This window comes from Oncorhynchus gorbuscha, linkage group LG24, assembly GCF_021184085.1.
Source record: "Oncorhynchus gorbuscha isolate QuinsamMale2020 ecotype Even-year linkage group LG24, OgorEven_v1.0, whole genome shotgun sequence".
In the NCBI taxonomy this organism is placed as follows: Eukaryota; Metazoa; Chordata; class Actinopteri; order Salmoniformes; family Salmonidae; genus Oncorhynchus; species Oncorhynchus gorbuscha.
In genome coordinates this window covers 34,079,975-34,097,917 of record NC_060196.1, presented here as the reverse complement: position 1 = coordinate 34,097,917, position 17,943 = coordinate 34,079,975, and the positions used below count along the sequence as shown (strand labels likewise).

General features: G+C 42.9%; 1 protein-coding gene across 1 annotated transcript in view; it reads right to left on the bottom strand.

Annotated features, from left to right (window-relative positions):
* The window catches only part of LOC124012228 (A-kinase anchor protein 9-like), a 141,425-nt gene that overhangs the window by 30,889 nt on the left and 92,593 nt on the right, over nucleotides 1-17,943 (bottom strand). The window contains exons 25-31 of the mRNA XM_046325704.1: nucleotides 9,614-9,708; nucleotides 8,563-8,680; nucleotides 5,993-6,225; nucleotides 5,609-5,728; nucleotides 2,815-2,982; nucleotides 2,024-2,128; nucleotides 1,530-1,682 (exon numbers count right to left, since the gene is read on the bottom strand). Coding sequence (XP_046181660.1) covers nucleotides 1,530-1,682; nucleotides 2,024-2,128; nucleotides 2,815-2,982; nucleotides 5,609-5,728; nucleotides 5,993-6,225; nucleotides 8,563-8,680; nucleotides 9,614-9,708 — 992 coding nt within the window. The remainder of the gene's footprint in view (nucleotides 1-1,529; nucleotides 1,683-2,023; nucleotides 2,129-2,814; nucleotides 2,983-5,608; nucleotides 5,729-5,992; nucleotides 6,226-8,562; nucleotides 8,681-9,613; nucleotides 9,709-17,943) is intronic.

The following is a 17,943-nucleotide window of genomic DNA, read 5'->3' as shown; positions in this document are numbered from 1 at the left end:
CCAGTCGTTCTTTCAGAGTTCCCAGTTGTCTTGAACGTACTGAAGTCATATGAGTTCCGAGCTCCTGGTTGTTTTGAACCCGGCATTAATGCTCAGCGGGAGACGTCAAGGTATTCCCTTTGAGTCAAGAACCAAAACTCCTCGGTAGTGACCTGTGAATGCGTTAAGTCTGCAGCATTCGGTCACGACAGCTTGATCAGCTGTTCGATTTCACTTACCGGCATGTCAACTGATCCAGGATCACATTCATTGGGAAGGAGGTCTAATTGAGTGTATGTTAACTTCTGACCCACTGGAAATGTGATGAAAGAAATAAAAGCTGAAATAAATCTTTCTATCTACTATTATTCTGACATTTTGTATCCTTTGGTACAACTTTTTATATATTTTTTGAAAGAATTGCGGATTTTTTCTCTTCATTAAAATAACATTGATCAGAAATACAGTGTAGTCATAGTTAGTGTTGTAAATTACTATTGTAGCTGGAAACGGCTGATTTTTAATAGAATATCTGCAATCTGAATATCTACAATCCCTCCATCAGTGCTCAGATTATCCGCAACAGGCTGAGAAATGATGGACTGAGGGCTTGTAGGCCTGTTGTAAAGGCAGGTCCTCACCAGACATCACTGGCAACAACTTCGCCTATGGGAACAAACCCACTGTCGCTGGACCAGACAGTACTGGCAAAAGGTGCTCTTCACTGACGAGTCGCGGTTTTGTCTCACCGGGGGTGATGGTCGGATTCACATTTATCGTTGAAGAAAAGAGCGTTACACCGAGGCCTGTACTCTATTTGTGGCTGGAGGGTCCGTCACAGTCTGGGGCGGTGTGTCACAGCATCATCCGGCTAAGCTTGTTGTCATTGCAGGCAATCTCAACGCTGTGCGTTACAGGGAAGACATCCTCCTCCCTCATGTGTTACTCTTCCTGCAGGCTCATCCTGACATGACCCTCTAGCATGACAATGCCACCAGCCATACTGCTCATTCTGTGCGTGATTTCCTGCAAGACAGGAATGTCAGTGTTCTGCCATGGCCAGCAAAGAGCAGCCTGATCTCAATCCCTTTGAGCACGTCTGGGACCTGTTGGATCGGAAGGTGAGGGCTAGGGACATTCCCCCCAGAAATGTCCGGGAACTTGCAGGTGCCTTGGTGGACAAGTGGGGAAACATCTCACAGCAAGAACTGGCAAATCTGGTGCAGTCCATGAGGTGATGCACTGCAGTACTTAATGCAGCTGGTAGCCACACCAGATACTGACTGTTAATTTAGATTTTGACCCCCCCCTCCCCTTTTGTTCAGGGACACATTATTAAATTTCTGTTAGTCATATGTCTGTGGAACTTTTTCAGTTTATGTCACAGTCATTGAATCTTGTTAAGTTCATACAAATATTTACACCTGTTAAGTTTGCTGAAAATAAATGCAGTTCACAGCAAGAGGAAATTTTTTTTTTTTTCTGCTAGCCTAGCTGTATGGGGACAAAGGCTCCCTACATGCTAGCCTAGCTATGTGCTGGCCGGTTACCTGGAGCATGCTGTCCTTGGTCTCCAGGTCTTGCTGCTGGGTGCTCAGCTCCTTCCTCTGGATCTCCAGCTGCATGTGGAGCTGCTGCACCTCCTCACTCTTGTTCTCCAGCTCTTCCCGGAACTGCTCAAGCTGCTCCTCCAGGTTACTGATCTGGAGGGGAGGAGTGGGAAGGGGGGAGTCAGGGCTGGCGTGTTGTGTGTTCTTGTCTAACTGAGGACCAAGGCATCGACACATGAACAGGGGACTTGAAATCCAAGTTGGGACCTGTCTTGTGTACATCATTGGTAATTGAAGGAGTGTGATTTGAGGCGAGATGAAAGATGGCAGGCAAAGGGATGCAACAAGCAGAGGAATGGCCCATTTTGTGTAAATCATTGGGGGCGTGATAACCAATCAAGATTTTTGCTGGCTAGCTTTGACACTTTGCTGGATTGGCTACTTATATATTCCCTTCCAAACATGTGAAAGAAAGAAGAAGTCTAATACATTACTTCTTTCTCCTTCCTGTCCAGTGCCTCTCTTTCAGTCTGTAGCTGAGCCTCCAGTGAGGAGTCACCAGGCCCACTAACAGACACATCCTGCCTCTTATCCTCCACCTGAAACACACATGCACACAACGCCACAATATTATTATTTAGCAATCAGGTCATGCGTGGCGAACACACACAATAATACACGCAAGCACACACACAACTGCACAGCCATACATCATATACAGTAGCTGCGATCTCATACACTTAATCATCTGTGCAGTAGCAAGTTATGGGGACATTTCTTTCACTGCTCAGTGTTTCAGCCTGCCAACAGTGATATTGGTTGCGGTACTTCAGGGGTGTCAAACTCATTCCATGGAGTTCCTTAGTAATTAGTGAACTTAATTAATCAATGAAGTACAAGGGTAGAGCGAAAACCAGCAAACACTGGGCACTCCGTGGAATGAGTTTGATATGTGCAGTACTTGGGTGCAGTACTCATTATTATGGGCGCACACACACATTCTCAGCCCGGACATCAGGGACTGTCTGTACAGTCTCCTTTCTTACTAATGTACACACACAAACACCCATATACACATGTAGCTTCACGCTGTCATTCTCTCACACTCGACCAGAACATACAAACTCTCATTCTGAAACAGTCACACACTCCATCTTCTCTCACTCACACACCCCCGCTAACATTAACACAGCATCATTAAATATTCCCACTCCATTGTTCCTCTCCTCTTTTTCATCTTCCTCCCCTGTCTCTCTCCACCCCTCCCCCCCTTCGTCTCTTTCACCGTCTCTGTGCTGGCCAGCAGAGCCTGCTCCAGCTCGCGGATGCGGCCCTCCAGCTTGTCGATCTCCTCGTTGCGCTCGCCCGCCTCGCGCTGCAGCTGCTCAGACGCCAGTAGCAGCTCGCTGCACCAGTCCGCCTTCTCCCTCAGCTGCTGGGTCAGCTGATCCACCTGGGAGAGGATAGGGTTGAGGAGGAGAAAGGAGCGGGAGGAGAGAAGGAGGGAAAGAGGGGTTTTCAGTGAGGATCGTACAGTCTGTAGCTTCAATGTATCAATGTGGCTAGCTAGTAGCAACACAACACAGTAACTGGGAGGTCAGCTGATCCACCTGCCGTTTGGAAAAGAGGGAGGGAAAGAGGGGGTAGTAGGGCTGGGAATTGCCAGGGACCTCACGGTACAATATTATCAGATACTTAGGTGCCGATACGATATATATTGCAATTCTCGTGATTCTATTTCTATTGCTATTCGATACTGCAATCAAATTGCAATTTGATGTTCCAAACATATTGCTCAAAGACCGCATGAGAAATTTTTTATTTTGATTGTTCATGGAAATAAAAGTGCTGGAACCATGTTGGCTCACTATTTAGAAAGAAGCAGAGTTTTGGCACAGGTAGAGCCAAATAGCGCTAGCTAATGCTAAGTAACAAAATAAATTTAAAAATAAATAAATACAAATAAAAATTGCGTATTTTACCAATCGATACTTGGAGTCTAAGCATTGATATAAAAAAAATTATACTACGATAATTAAATGTAGCGATTTTCCCCGTCCATCACTAGGGGTAGAGGGAATGAGGAGAGCTTCAGCGAGGATGGAAAAGAAAGTCTACCTGTCATTTGCCTTTTGGTAGGCCGTCATTGTAAATAAGAATTTGTTCTTAACTGGCTTGCCTAGTTAGATAAGAAAATTAATTAAAATGCAGAATAGATGATATGCTTCAATATGAGAGAAGCTACATTTCAGTATATGTTAGCTACTAGCAATAGCCACTAGCAATAGCTGTTAGATTAGCTGAGCCACCTGCCGTGTGGGAGAGGGGAGGAGCAGAAGGGAAGGAGAAACAAGGATGGCTTGACTATGGTGCGGCTGAACAACGGCAGTATTAATGTAAGCGGGAGCAATTCTATGAGGTCAGAGGATCCACACCTGCTACATGGTAGAGAAAGGGAGAAAAATAGGGGAAGAGGGAGGGAGAGGTTGGGTTTTAGTACAGCTAATGATATTTATTAGTAGAGCCTTTTCAATGATGCTTGCAGCACTAATAGCTGGGAGGGCAGCGGATCCACCTGCTATGGTGGACAGAGGAATATTTAAAGGGACAAAAAGGAGAAAGAGAGCAGAGGAAGGGAAAATGGGGGGATCTGACGTGGTTTACAATGACAGGTTGCTACCATGCAACTGATGGAGTTTTGCTAATGAGAGAGGCTGTTTCAATGCAACTAATAGCAATACCTGGGAGGTCAGCTGATCCACCTGCCATAGGAGAGGCAAAGAGAGGGAGAGAGGAGGGAAGGAGAGAGAATGGCCTTTAATGAGCATAGCAGTGACTAATAGGAGAAGGTGGAGGGAGAAGGAATGGCGCTAAGATTATGATAGCAGAGAAAGGCTGCTGTGATAAAGCTAAATGCATTTAGCTTAGCAAAAACAGGCCAGTGCAGTATCTACAATGATGTTTAAAAAGAGACAACTATAATTCAATTCAACTAACTCTGAGTGACTTTTAGTGAAACGTTTCCACAACACATGCCACTATAATACAGCTGAAGACTCTGAACATGAACAGCAGCATGGTAACTAATGTAAAACACAGCTGATGGCAACAGCAAGCAGAGCCACTGCATGTCAAAGAAACGTGGAGCTATGATTATAATGACTTTTAGCTGAAAGGTGTCTTTTTTTATACTGATAACAAGTTCAAACAAGTGCCATTAATACAGGTAAACGAGTGGAGGACAGAGGAGCCTCTTAAAGAAGTTACAGGTCTGTGAGAGCCAGAAATCTTGCTTGTTTGTAGGTGACCAAATATTTATTTTCCACCATAATTTGCAAATAAATTCATAAAAAATCCTACAATGTGATTTTCTGGATTTTTTTTCTCATTATGTCTGTCATAGTTGAAGTGTACCTATGATGAAAATTACAGGCCTCTCATCTTTTTAAGTGGGAGAACTTGCACAATTGGTGGCTGACTAAATACTTTTTTGCCCCACTGTAACTAATGATATTTACTTGAGAAAGGTAGCTTACAACACTGTGTGAGAGTAACCTCGCCATGAAATCTGCTTTTTCGAAAGACTATATTAAGTGTTTAGTGACATGGGCAAAACCACTTAAAACCTATTATGTCCAATAAAATATTAAATTCAAAAACCTTAAATACTACAGTTCTACAAAATGCATTACAAATCACATCATATCCACAACCCCCTTACAGTTCAATATAAATCACCATGGTGATGATCGACAAATCAACCCTCGACCGGAAAAAAACAACAAAAACAACCCCATCCAGCAAATACTATACGTACATTTTCCTTCACAATACATGTTGATGCAACAATTCCAGTTTAACTAGTCTGGGATCATATTCTGGTAAACATAGGAAATTATACCTCCCCATTGTCCTGGAAGACACTGAGTCCTCATGTAAAAAGCTACAACAGTCCACTTTTACAAGCTGAGCATCTACATTACTGCCTTTCCCATTGTGACGGAACAAAAGGAGGGAGAAACTGACTGTGGGGTCCCACAGGGCTCAATGCTGGGGCCATTGTGGAACTGAATTGTTACCTCTCTGCTTCTTTGTTCAGAGCCGGGCTGCTGCTTCTGGCTGTTCTTTAGCTGCTGCTCCAGTTTCAAGATCTCCTGCTGGAAGACATCCCTCTCGTGTTCCCGGTCGATGGCTTGCTCCTGGGGATCAGATTTTAAGACCAAGCCTTTAAAGGAGAGTGCCTAAGGGAAATACCTTATGCACTGCCTAATCCCCAATAACCAACATGCACATTCATGTAACATTTGTGTAAATCTGTATACTTTAAAAACATAGTTCCTAAGGTCCTCCCCCATCCACTCCTCCCCATTCATCCATCTCTCCAATCTCTCTATCCATATTCATCCATCCAGTCATGCATCCATCCCCCCTCCCTCATCTCTCCCTTCCCCTCTTTCTCTTACATCCAGGAACCTCCGGTTCTTCTCCAGTTGTTTCTCCAGGGCCTGGATCTGCTGCAGCAGGTCACCAGTCTCCGTCTTGCGGGCATGCTCCAGCTCGATGACCCGGTTGACCTGCTCCTCCAGCTCAGCCTCCAGTGTTTTCACCTGGTGCAGGAGGCCCAGACTCTCCTTCTCTGCCTGCCGCTGCACCTCTACCTTCTCAGCCATCAGCTTCTCCGTCTCCTCCAGGAGGTCTGGGGGGAAGGGAGGGAGAGCGGGAGGGAAGGACAGAAGGCGTCACACATAAGGTCGCTTTAGAAGGGAGGAGTCAATGATTTTGGACATAGAGGTTTCATTCGATCAATGGACAGGACAGGATGCTGAGATGGAGTTCTTGTGGACTCAGTTACAGCCTATTAATGTAAAACCTAAGTATATTCAGCGGTTTTTGTCTCAGAAGTTCTAAAACTGTGTTTTATTCATTTTTAAATTATTACATTATTAAGATGGCCGCTTTTAACAAAATGCCCCAAAAACAGTCTGCCATTTCAGCATCACGTATAACATATCTAACAATCTCACTCCCAGTATCTTCCCAACATATACTAATCCGATGCTATCATTTAACCAACATTAAACCAACCAACCAACATTAAACCAACCAACCAACATTGCTTCACCCAGGAGATCAAAATCCCCATTGTATTAGTTCAACAGATAAAAGGGTAAGAGAGTGCAAACCACAGACCAAGCACATAGACAGTGCTGAGACATTGCAATATCCATGCCTCATATGCAATTGCAGGCAAGGGGTGGGACAAATTCCTAATTGAGCAATCATCTTAACTCCAAAGGTAGTGGACATTGTCACGATGTTAGCATGGATAATGTGAAGTAAGGTTAGGGTGAGATAAACTCTAGGAGCAAAGATGATTGCCAATGAGGAAATACTTAAGCTGACAGTATCTACGTATCAAAATATAGCTTATCCGATTCCTTCAATCATGCTCAATCATAAATCAAATGAGAATGATCACATTGACCCATAAGACATTAACATGACAAACCATGACGTAGAAAAGTGAATCAAAAAAGAAAAAGCGTAAGCAAGGGTTAGTGATTGAGTGAGTGAGCCCATAGCAAGCGCCAACATTGTTTTGTGAGTTGCTGTATTTGGGGGTTAAAAAATATATTTGTGAAGTGCCAATCGACTAGAGACTAAAAGGTAACATAGATAGACTGGCCATGCTCTGATGTGGGACACACCTGCTTCAGGTGCTGCATCGACTGCAGCTTCAACTAGGCCTATGGGAGGAATAAGAAAGCACAGTATTTCAACATGCACTTGTTTTGTCATAAAAAGGAGGAAGACTGGAGGAGAAAGGATGCGAGAGGTGAAAACAAGAGGGCGGGGCCTCCCTGCATGTGCTGTCATGGTATTGGTTAAAGCTGTGTCGGAAGAGGATGGATAAGCCAATGCAGTGAGGTGAGAGCAGGAGTGAGGTGTTATTGAAATGGCTCCCTGTACATTGAATTCATGTCCTTGCTGTATACTTGCCATTTCCTTATGGATTGTTCATTAACCTATGGAATACCTTGAAATTGTACTGGAAAGAGGTAATGCGTCGGAAAATGCTTCAAAAATATTTTGCAATGGAAAACAAGTGTGCCATTGGTCAAATCAAGGTAGTTCCTCCCCGTTTCAGTCCACTTCATTACGTTTGGGGCCTAATGAACACAACCCAGGTGAGACTTTTGTCAGATACAGTACATGTGTTCCAGGATTCCGTTTTATCCCAGAGGATTTCCATCAAAAACAATGATCAATTGCAAACTTCATTACAACATGAATGAATCACCACGGTCACCGTTTCTATAGGAATTCAGTAAAGCACAGTAATAACAGAGTATATAAATTAAAATTACAAGGATTTCGTTAAAAAGTCATTGAGTGATAAGATGATAACAATGAGTGGCTACTCTCAAGCTGACACAGTGTGTGATGATAATGACAATGACAATGAGTCACACAAATAATCAAATGTAGATATAATCAAGAAAATACACCAACCTTCTGTATGCAAAATAACATGGGCCTGTTTTATCTTTGTCATAGGACCCACAGAAATATAATTACTAGAACGGACATGATAAATTGCCATGGCCTGAGGGGTTTTTCTCTCAGTAATGCTAGTATTTCTATTTCAATGATACAACCCCCACTTCACTCACTTCACTCTGCCCACTCTTTGGAGTAGTGATGTCATATAAATATGTAGTCATAGCTCTTTAGTATCACCAACTGCATGTTTTTCAGCATCTCTATTGGAATAGGCATTGCACATATCCAATACACTTTACATGATATGAAGGTAACATTCTCGCCATTATTTCACGGTCTAGAAAACTAATCAATTCAAAGTGTGTCACTTGTGTCGAATACAGACCTTACAGTGAAATGCTTACTTACAGGCTCTAACCAACATTGCAAAAAAGGTATTAGGTGAACACAAGCAATATTTGACTGTTTGTCAAACTGTATATTTTGTTCCATTCAGATCCAACAAGAAAATAAGTGGTGGGGTACATACGTAACTCGCGCGGGCCGGCATGCTCCCTCATGGCATCCTGTTGCCGTGACAGTATCTCTCGCTCCTCCTGCATCTGCAGCCTCTCCTGCTCCAGTTCGTGTAGACGGCTGCTTGTCACCTGCAGGAGCCAATGACATTTAGTTAGAGGCAGGTTGACAATGTGGCTAGCCAATTAAAAACACTAACTCAGACACACAAAAACTGCCCTTGCAGTGTGCGAAGTTGCCCGACATACCGGTAACATTTTAAACAGATGGGAAACAATTTGAAACATAATTGTCCAATGTTTTCTTTAAATCTGCATAGTGGTTGAGATATATTGGACAAAAAATATTTACCTAGTATTAGGGTTGCAAAGGGAGGGTATATTAATGGAAACCTACCAGTAAACTTCCAGAATTTTGGTATCTTTCAAGGATTTTATGAAATCCATCACAGGACATCTAGTGGCCCTTTTGGGTACTTCATATTGTTTATCACATGTAAAATATATTAAATTAAATATGATTTGTCAAATAAAAATATGATTTTAAATATGATTTTCAAATAAAAACTATAATGAAAGCTGTAAAATATCATCCTAAATATAAAACCATCAACTTAATATTACGGTTTCAGTGAAAAAAGTAAATAGTTGGAAGAGTTGCAGAGTTAATTGAAAATAATGCCATTGCTGATTAGAAGCTATTTTCAATAAATGATGTTATTTTCTCTTCAACCATATGATCTATCTATTAGAAACTCATGGACAATATGGAGGCTGATATAAAAAAAGAACACTATAAATATATACATTTTAAAAAAGTTCAAGTATAAATTACCAAAGTTTACTGAAGATTACGGTAACTTTGGTAAACTACCAGTAGCATTGCAATCCTACCTAGCAGGCATTACTGGTTGAAATTTTATCATTATGACAGAGACTGCTAGCTGGGTAGTGGACAGAGCATGTCCCCCTGGATAAGAGCGTCTGCTAAATGACTTAAATGTAAATGTAAACGGTTATAAAACACAGTGATAATGGTGGTTGTAGACTGGGCCTGTGTCTCACCTGCAGCTCCTGCGCCAGGCTTAGCTGTAGCTCCTCCTTCTGATGCAACTCCAACTCCAGCGCGGCCCGTTCACCCGTGTAGCCATCGATCAGGCCTAAGGGGGAGAGAGAGAGGTGAGGGAATATATAGATTTAGCGATCGTTGAATGACACGTTAACACGTCACTCACAGTTAGAGCCCAACCAATATATCGGTTCACCGGTACTATCGGACGATATTGACCTCTACCAATATTCAATAAATAGAATGAAAAAGGGGAACCTCATAATTATATAACCTCATATAACCTCATAATTATCTGAATACTTGCAGCCATTCTCATGATGCATCATTTTTGTCACAAAGTAAGAAATCAACAATTGATGTATATTTCTTGGACAATTTCTATTTTGAGAACTCTGTGAAACAATTTAACTTTTACATTTTTCTCACTGTAAATATCAGATATCAGTAAGATAAGTACAAACTACGGCTGGGCGATACGGCCTAAAAATCCTATAAAATTACAGGCCTCATCTTTTTAAGTGGGAGAACTTGCACAATTGGTTGCTGACTAAATACTTCATTATATAAATTTAACACAGGTCTCAAACAATCTCTCAAGCACAAGCCAACTGCAAGTGAGTAGCCAGCTAATCTTTATATTTAAAGTCTAGCCAATTTAGATCTATTTGCTTGCTAACAAAGTAGAACAGATGAATTGTTATGAATACACCCTCCTGTCCATCTCCAACTGTTTTAACAACATAGCTTGTTTAAATGTTAAAATCAAGTTGCCTCCCTGGATAAGAACATCTGTTGTTTCAGCCACTGCCCGTCACCAAGTGAGTACCACCAGGCTCGATCCTTGGCCCCACGCTCTTCTCAATTTACATCAACCACATAGCTCAAGCAGTAGAAAGCTCTCTCATCCATTTATATGCAGATGATACAGTCTTATACTCAGCTGGCCCCTCCCAGGATTTTGTGTTAAACGCTCTACAACAAAGCTTTCTTAGTATCCAACAAGATTTCTCTGCCCTTAACCTTGTTCTGAACACGTGAACACCTCCTAAACAAAGGTAATGTGGTTTGGTAAGAAGAATGCCCCTCTCCCCACTGGTGTGTTTACTACCTCTGAGGGTTTAGAGCTTGAGGTAGTCACCTCATACAATTACTTGGGAGTATGATTAGACGGTACACTGTCCTTCTCTCAGCACATATCAAAGCTGCAGGCTGAGGTTACATTTACATTTACATTTAAGTCATTTAGCAGACGCTCTTATCCAGAGCGACTTACAAATTGGTGCATTCACCTTATGACATCCATTAAAATCTAGACTTGGTTTCCTCTATTGTAATCGCTCCTCTTTCACCCCAGCTGCCAAACTAACCCTAATTCAGATGACCATCCTACCAATGCTAGATTACAGAGACACAATTTATAGATCGGCAGGTAAGGGTGCTCTCGAGCAGCTAGATGCTCTTTACCATTCAGACATCAGATTTGGCACCAATTCTTCTTATAGGACACATCTCTACACTACTCTGTAAACTGGCCATCTCTGTATACTCATCGCAAGATCCACTGGTTAGGCTTCACTCCCCCTTATCTATCTGAGACACCTACTGCAGCCCTCATCCTCCACATACAACACCCATTCTGCCAGTCACATGACATCGTGTCATTGCTACCATGTTGTTGTCATGTTGTGTTGTTGTTTTAGGTCTCTCTTAACCTCTTAAGTCGACCCTCTACTTTTTTGAACATTCTGTTAAAAATCACGCAACATTTCAGCGCCCTGCTACTCATGCCAGGAATATAGTATATGCATATGATTAGTATGTGTGGATAGAAAACACTCAGACGTTTATAAAACTGGTTAAATCACGGCTGTGACTATAACAGAACGTGCGTTTCATCGAAAAGTGCAGGAAAATCTGATCACAGAAAATGGAAAAATATATCCATCCGCCACTTCAACCCATTGATAAAGGCGAACCACATTAAATGCGGCCGAGGTTGCAATACCTACAGCTTCCACATGATGTCAACAGTCTTGTCATTTGCCTAGGCTTTGTTTCTTGGTCAAACGAAGAAGAGACAGCCCATTTCTTCAGGTCTCCGACTGGATATTTTGGTTGAGATTTACCCGGACATTATTTCCAGACGTACAGCTGTAGAATATACATCGCCTCGTGATCAATTTGATCGCTTATTAACGTTTACTAATACCTAAAGTTGCATTACAAAAGTATTTTGAAGTGTTTTGTGAAAGTTTATCGTCGACTTTTTTAATAAAAAAAAATGACGTTACGTTATTTTAAAACGCTATTTTTTCCGTTGATCACACAGTCTTCATAGATCGATATCTAGGCTATATATGGACCGATTTAATCGAAAAAAAGACCCAAGTGATGTTTATGGGACATCTAGGAGTGCCAACAAAGAAGATGGTCAAAGGTAATGAATGTTTTATATTTTATTTGTGCGGTTTGTGTTGCGCCGACTATGCTAATTATTTTGTTTACGTCCCCCGTGGGTCTTTTGGGGTGTTACATGCTATCAGATAATAGCTTCTCATGCTTTTGCCGAAAAGCATTTTAAAAATCTGACTTGCTGCCTGGATTCACAACGAGTGTAGCTTTAATTCAATACCCTGCATGTGTATTTTAATGAATGTTTGAGTTTAAACGAGTGCTATTAGCATTTAGTGTAGCGCATTTGCATTTCCAGATGTCTAGATGGGACGCCTGCGTGTCAGGTAGGAGCAAGAGGTTAATGTAGTGTTGTCTCTTGTCGTGAGGTGTGTTTTGTCCTATATTTTTATTTATTTTTTAATCCCAGACCCATCCCCGCAGGAGGCCTTTAATAAGATTTTTTCTTAACTGACTTGCCTAGTTAAATAATGGTTTAATAATTGATTTTAAAAACATGTTCAACTAAGAAAAAGATTCTCTCATTGCACATTTATAAAACAAAAACTAGACAACTGCGTGCAACAGAAACCGAGCAAGAATTTTCCACAATCATGTTAATACTCCTGTCCAAGTAGGGTCTGTACTGTTCAACATTAGAGTTGACACCTAAAAAGGATATTGTTATTAAGGGTAAGTTCTCCTCTAATACAGTAAAATGTCTCAATGTTTTTCGGTGTACATATGACCGATTATGTTGGACCAAACCTCAACTACAAATAGAGAGTTGAAACTGCTTGTTGTCAGAGAAAGAAATTATCTTTAATCTCTTGTTGTTGTGAGTGACAGGGGGAGGGGTGTCTGTGTGCGAGTGGGAAGGTGCACAGTGCACACAACACAGAAGGAGTGAAAGAGACGAGACCAAAAACACACACTCAAAAATACAAACTTTAAAAAAAGTAAAACCTCAATTCTTGCAATACAGGCATTTGGAACAAGATGCTAAATAAAACATACATTAGAACTAATCAAATGAATTTGATATCATCGCCAAGCCCTAACGCAAACAAATATTCAGACAAACAAACAAACACAGGCAGAATGTCCTGACCCATTTTGCTTGACAGAGTGTACTATAGAGGGCTATGCTGCCAACAAACACATTTAAAAATTCTATTATTACCCTTGTTACAGGTCACTAGATAAATGCACTACTGGCATGTAAATTCAGCTGATGATAAATCTGTTTGGAAGACATGACTGCACACTAGCAATGTTCCCAAAGATCTGATAGGTTTTCATTAGTAATCTCTATCTAGTACTAGTATGTAGCAGCTAGACTAAATAGGTGAAGTGAATACACTTAATCATAGATGACTGTCTGATGTTCTTCCAAGAACATTGTTGTGCTGATGTGTGTTAAGCTTGCTGTGCCTCATTCTGATCTCTTTGTTTACCGTAAACTCAACAAATCATTTGAATGGGTGGCTCTACCCTTGTGTCTTTGTGAATGATGTTATTACTACAAAAGTATACGAGCCCACGTTATAGTGGAAAACACATTTTCACAACAAATTAATGTACCTTAGTACCATCCCCAAAATTCATAATTTGCAGTGGATGAGACCACTCCCAAGAAAGCCTTCTGCATAATGCTGTCACTAACCAGGTGTCCATCAAACCTTTTATGTGAGTAAAGTACATATTGAATAAACAGCCCTTATGGAAACAACACATTTGTCCGTAAACTTTACAAATGTTGACAAAACAAAATACATTTTTTCTCTTCTCATTGAACCTTAATCCAGGCGAGTCATTTAAGACCACATTCTTACGTACAATGACTATTTAAGTTCTGATTATTACATGCCAAGACAAATGCAACATTTTTAGTGACAAAACCATGGTGGAAACTCACTTAACCTATATTATTATTTTTTAAATTCGGAAAAAATGGAAATGGAATTTAACCGTAAAAGTTATTTTTATGCCCACTACCTCATCACGCACAGCCTTTTATCCGCAACAATTCAATTTTATGGAACATCTCTGGTGGGAAAATGTGCATATTGTTTTTTATGTATCTTCGCATGCAAATCTGTTGCCAATTGGATGGAAACCTAGCTAGCGTCATCTTTATAAATATTGTTTGCGTGTTAAATTGTCAAGTTTTACAAGCACAACAACAGTATATTAATTGATCACTTGTAACTATGCTCCATGTCAGCAACCAGAACTAAAACCACATCAGAGTAGTTCAAACAATAACTCATAATAACTAACTCATACGCTGAAACATGGAATGCTGCTGCTCGTGGCAAGATGAGAACTTGGCCGTTCACCAGAAACTCAGCACTCTTGGATCTGCATTCCGATGGTCATAAGAGGTTAATTGTCAGAATCGATCCACCAACCATCAATTCACTCTCTCAAGGAAGTTATATTTTCTAATAAATCTTGACAAAAATAAAAGGTGATATTTGACTACTGATGAGATGGCTCCGGTCTTAAGCATTGTGTCATTGTATTAAGCCACAGTCATGAAGCCTGTACACATCTTGATAATATCCGATTATGTCTGATATAGCCTAACACTGGAAGCTTGTGATGGCCTCCTGGCTTCACCCTCCTACCTGGTACAGCAACAGTCAAAACTGGTTGACGTGATCTCATTACAACTAGAAATGGCAGTTTTGCCCTCTGGATAGTGATGGGGGGGGGGGGGGGTGTCATCAGCACACATTTCGCAATATTATTTTGGACCATATATATTACTTTGACTCAAATTATTATTACTTGTTTTGTTGCTAGGTAGCGTTAGCTAGCGCTAGTCGTCTGTACCGGCGCCAAAACTCAGCTATTTGTCATTCTATAACTTGTTTTCCATCTTCTTTTTAAATAGTCAGCCAACACGTTTTTAGCACTTATTTCCTTGACTGATCAAATCTCATTTTCTCACCTTTGGGATGGAATCCCTTAAGAATGAAAAGCACAAGGCTCTAGGGGCAGCAGGTAGCCTAGTAGTTAAGAGGCCGGCTCGGTCCTCCCCTCCCGCTCTGTGGCTCGACGACTCATTGCGAGCTCACAGAACAGGGCTCCGGGCAGCCGAGCGGAAATGGAGGAAAACTCGCCTCCCTGCGGACCTGGCATCCTTTCACTCCCTCCTCTCTACATTTTCCTCCTCTGTCTCTGCTGCTAAAGCCATTTTCTACCACTCTAAATTCCAAGCATCTGCCTCTAACCCTAGGAAGCTCTTTGCCACCTTCTCCTCCCTCCTGAATCCTCCTCCCCCTCCCCCCTCTCTGCAGATGACTTCGTCAACCATTTTGAAAAGAAGGTCGACGACATCCGATCCTCGTTTGCTAAGTCAAACGGCACCGCTGGTTCTGCTCACACTGCCCTACCCTGTGCTCTGACCTCTTTCTCCCCTCTCTCTCCAGATAAGATCTCGCGTCTTGTGACGGCCGGCCGCCCAACAACCTGCCCGCTTGACCCTATCCATTTACATTTACATTTAAGTCATTTAGCAGACGCTCTCCTCTCTTCTCCAGACCATTTCCGGAGACCTTCTCCCTTACCTCACCTCGCTCATCAACTCATCCCTGACCGCCGGCTACGTCCCTTCCGTCTTCAAGAGAGCGAGAGTTGCACCCCTTCTGAAAAAACCTACACTCGATCCCTCCGATGTCAACAACTACAGACCAGTATCCCTTCTTTCTTTTCTCTCCAAAACTCTTGAACGTGCCGTCCTTGGCCAGCTCTCCCGCTATCTCTCTCTGAATGACCTTCTTGATCCAAATCAGTCAGGTTTCAAGACTAGTCATTCAACTGAGACTGCTCTTCTCTGTATCACGGAGGCGCTCCGCACTGCTAAAGCTAACTCTCTCTCCTCTGCTCTCATCCTTCTAGACCTATCGGCTGCCTTCGATACTGTGAACCATCAGATCCTCCTCTCCACCCTCTCCGAATTGGGTATCTCCGGCGCGGCCCACGCTTGGATTGCGTCCTACCTGACAGGTCGCTCCTACCAGGTGGCGTGGCGAGAATCTGTCTCCTCACCACGCGCTCTCACCACTGGTGTCCCCCAGGGCTCTGTTCTAGGCCCTCTCCTATTCTCCAAGTCACTTGGCTCTGTCATAACCTCACATGGTCTCTCCTATCATTGCTATGCAGACGACACACAATTAATCTTCTCCTTTCCCCCTTCTGATGACCAGGTGGCGAATCGCATCTCTGCATGACTGGCAGACATATCAGTGTGGATGACGGATCACCACCTCAAGCTGAACCTCTGCAAGACGGAGCTGCTCTTCCTCCCGGGGAAGGACTGCCCGTTCCATGATCTCGCCATCACGGTTGACAACTCCATTGTGTCCTCCTCCCAGAGCGCTAAGAACCTTGGCGTGATCCTGGACAACACCCTGTCGTTCTCAACTAACATCAAGGCGGTGGCCCGTTCCTGTAGGTTCATGCTCTACAACATCCGCAGAGTACGACCCTGCCTCACACTGGAAGCGGCGCAGGTCCTAATCCAGGCACTTGTCATCTCCCGTCTGGATTACTGCAACTCGCTGTTGGCTGGGCTCCCTGCCTGTGCCATTAAACCCCTACAACTCATCCAGAACACCGCAGCCCGTCTGGTGTTCAACCTTCCCAAGTTCTCTTACGTCACCCCGCTCCTCCGCTCTCTCCACTGGCTTCCAGTTGAAGCTCGCATCCGCTACAAGACCATGGTGCTTGCCTACGGAGCTGTGAGGGGAACGGCACCTCAGTACCTCCAGGCTCTGATCAGGCCCTACACCCAAACAAGGGCACTGCGTTCATCCACCTCTGGCCTGCTCGCCTCCCTACCACTGACGAAGTACAATTCCCGCTCAGCCCAGTCAAAACTGTTCGCTGCTCTGGCCCCCCAATGGTGGAACAAACTCCCTCACGACGCCAGGACAGCAGAGTCAATCACCACCTTCCGGAGACACCTGAAACCCCACCTCTTTAAGGAATACCTAGGATAGGATAAGTAATCCCCCCCCCCTCTTTAAGATTTAGATGCACTATTGTAAAGTGACTGTTCTACTGGATGTCATAAGGTGAATGCACCAATTTGTAAGTCGCTCTGGATAAGAGCGTCTGCTAAATGACTTAAATGTAAATGTAAGAGTGTTGGGCCAGTAACCTAAAAATCACAGGTTCAAATCCCAGAGCCAGTGGTGGAGGGTGGAAACATCTGGCATTCTGCCCTTGAGCAAGGCAGTCAACCCCCAACTACAACTGCTCCCCGGGCGCCAATGACGTGGATGTTGATTAAGGCAGCCCCCTGCACCTCTGATTCAGAGGGGTTGGGTTGAACGCAGAAGACACATTTCGGTTGAATGCATTCAGTTGTGCAATTGACGAGGTATCCCCTTTCCTTTCCTAGTCTCATGAGAGAATCTGTTGTCTCCGTCTCATGGAAACCGATTGAGTACAATTAGGTGCAAACAGAACACCATCAACCAAGCTGCAAAACAAACTAACCACAGTGCTGACCCTGCCACACACACACATCACCTTTCTTGCATTAAAGACAATTTTATAAAAGGCCAACACTCTCTTACCAAATAGGTCATCTTTGCTCAGAATTGTATCAACACACCCCTCTTGCTACAATTGTCCACAATGGCATCACGATGCCATTACATTTCCCATAGGCCTACGTCTCTCTCGAATGCTCTACGGTAAACCTATCCTCTGCAAAACATAATACAGAAATACATCCTAACTCCCCCTGAGAACCTTGAGTGGCCTCAGAGCCTGGCTAATGGTTTCTGCCAGAATGGAACATTATTCAGAATTTAAGCAAAAGCAAGCCTGTTCCTCCATCTTCATTGAAACCAGTTTTCCACACCACACCAGGAGCTAGGTATTACAGAGTGAATTAGACAGGACAAAAGGA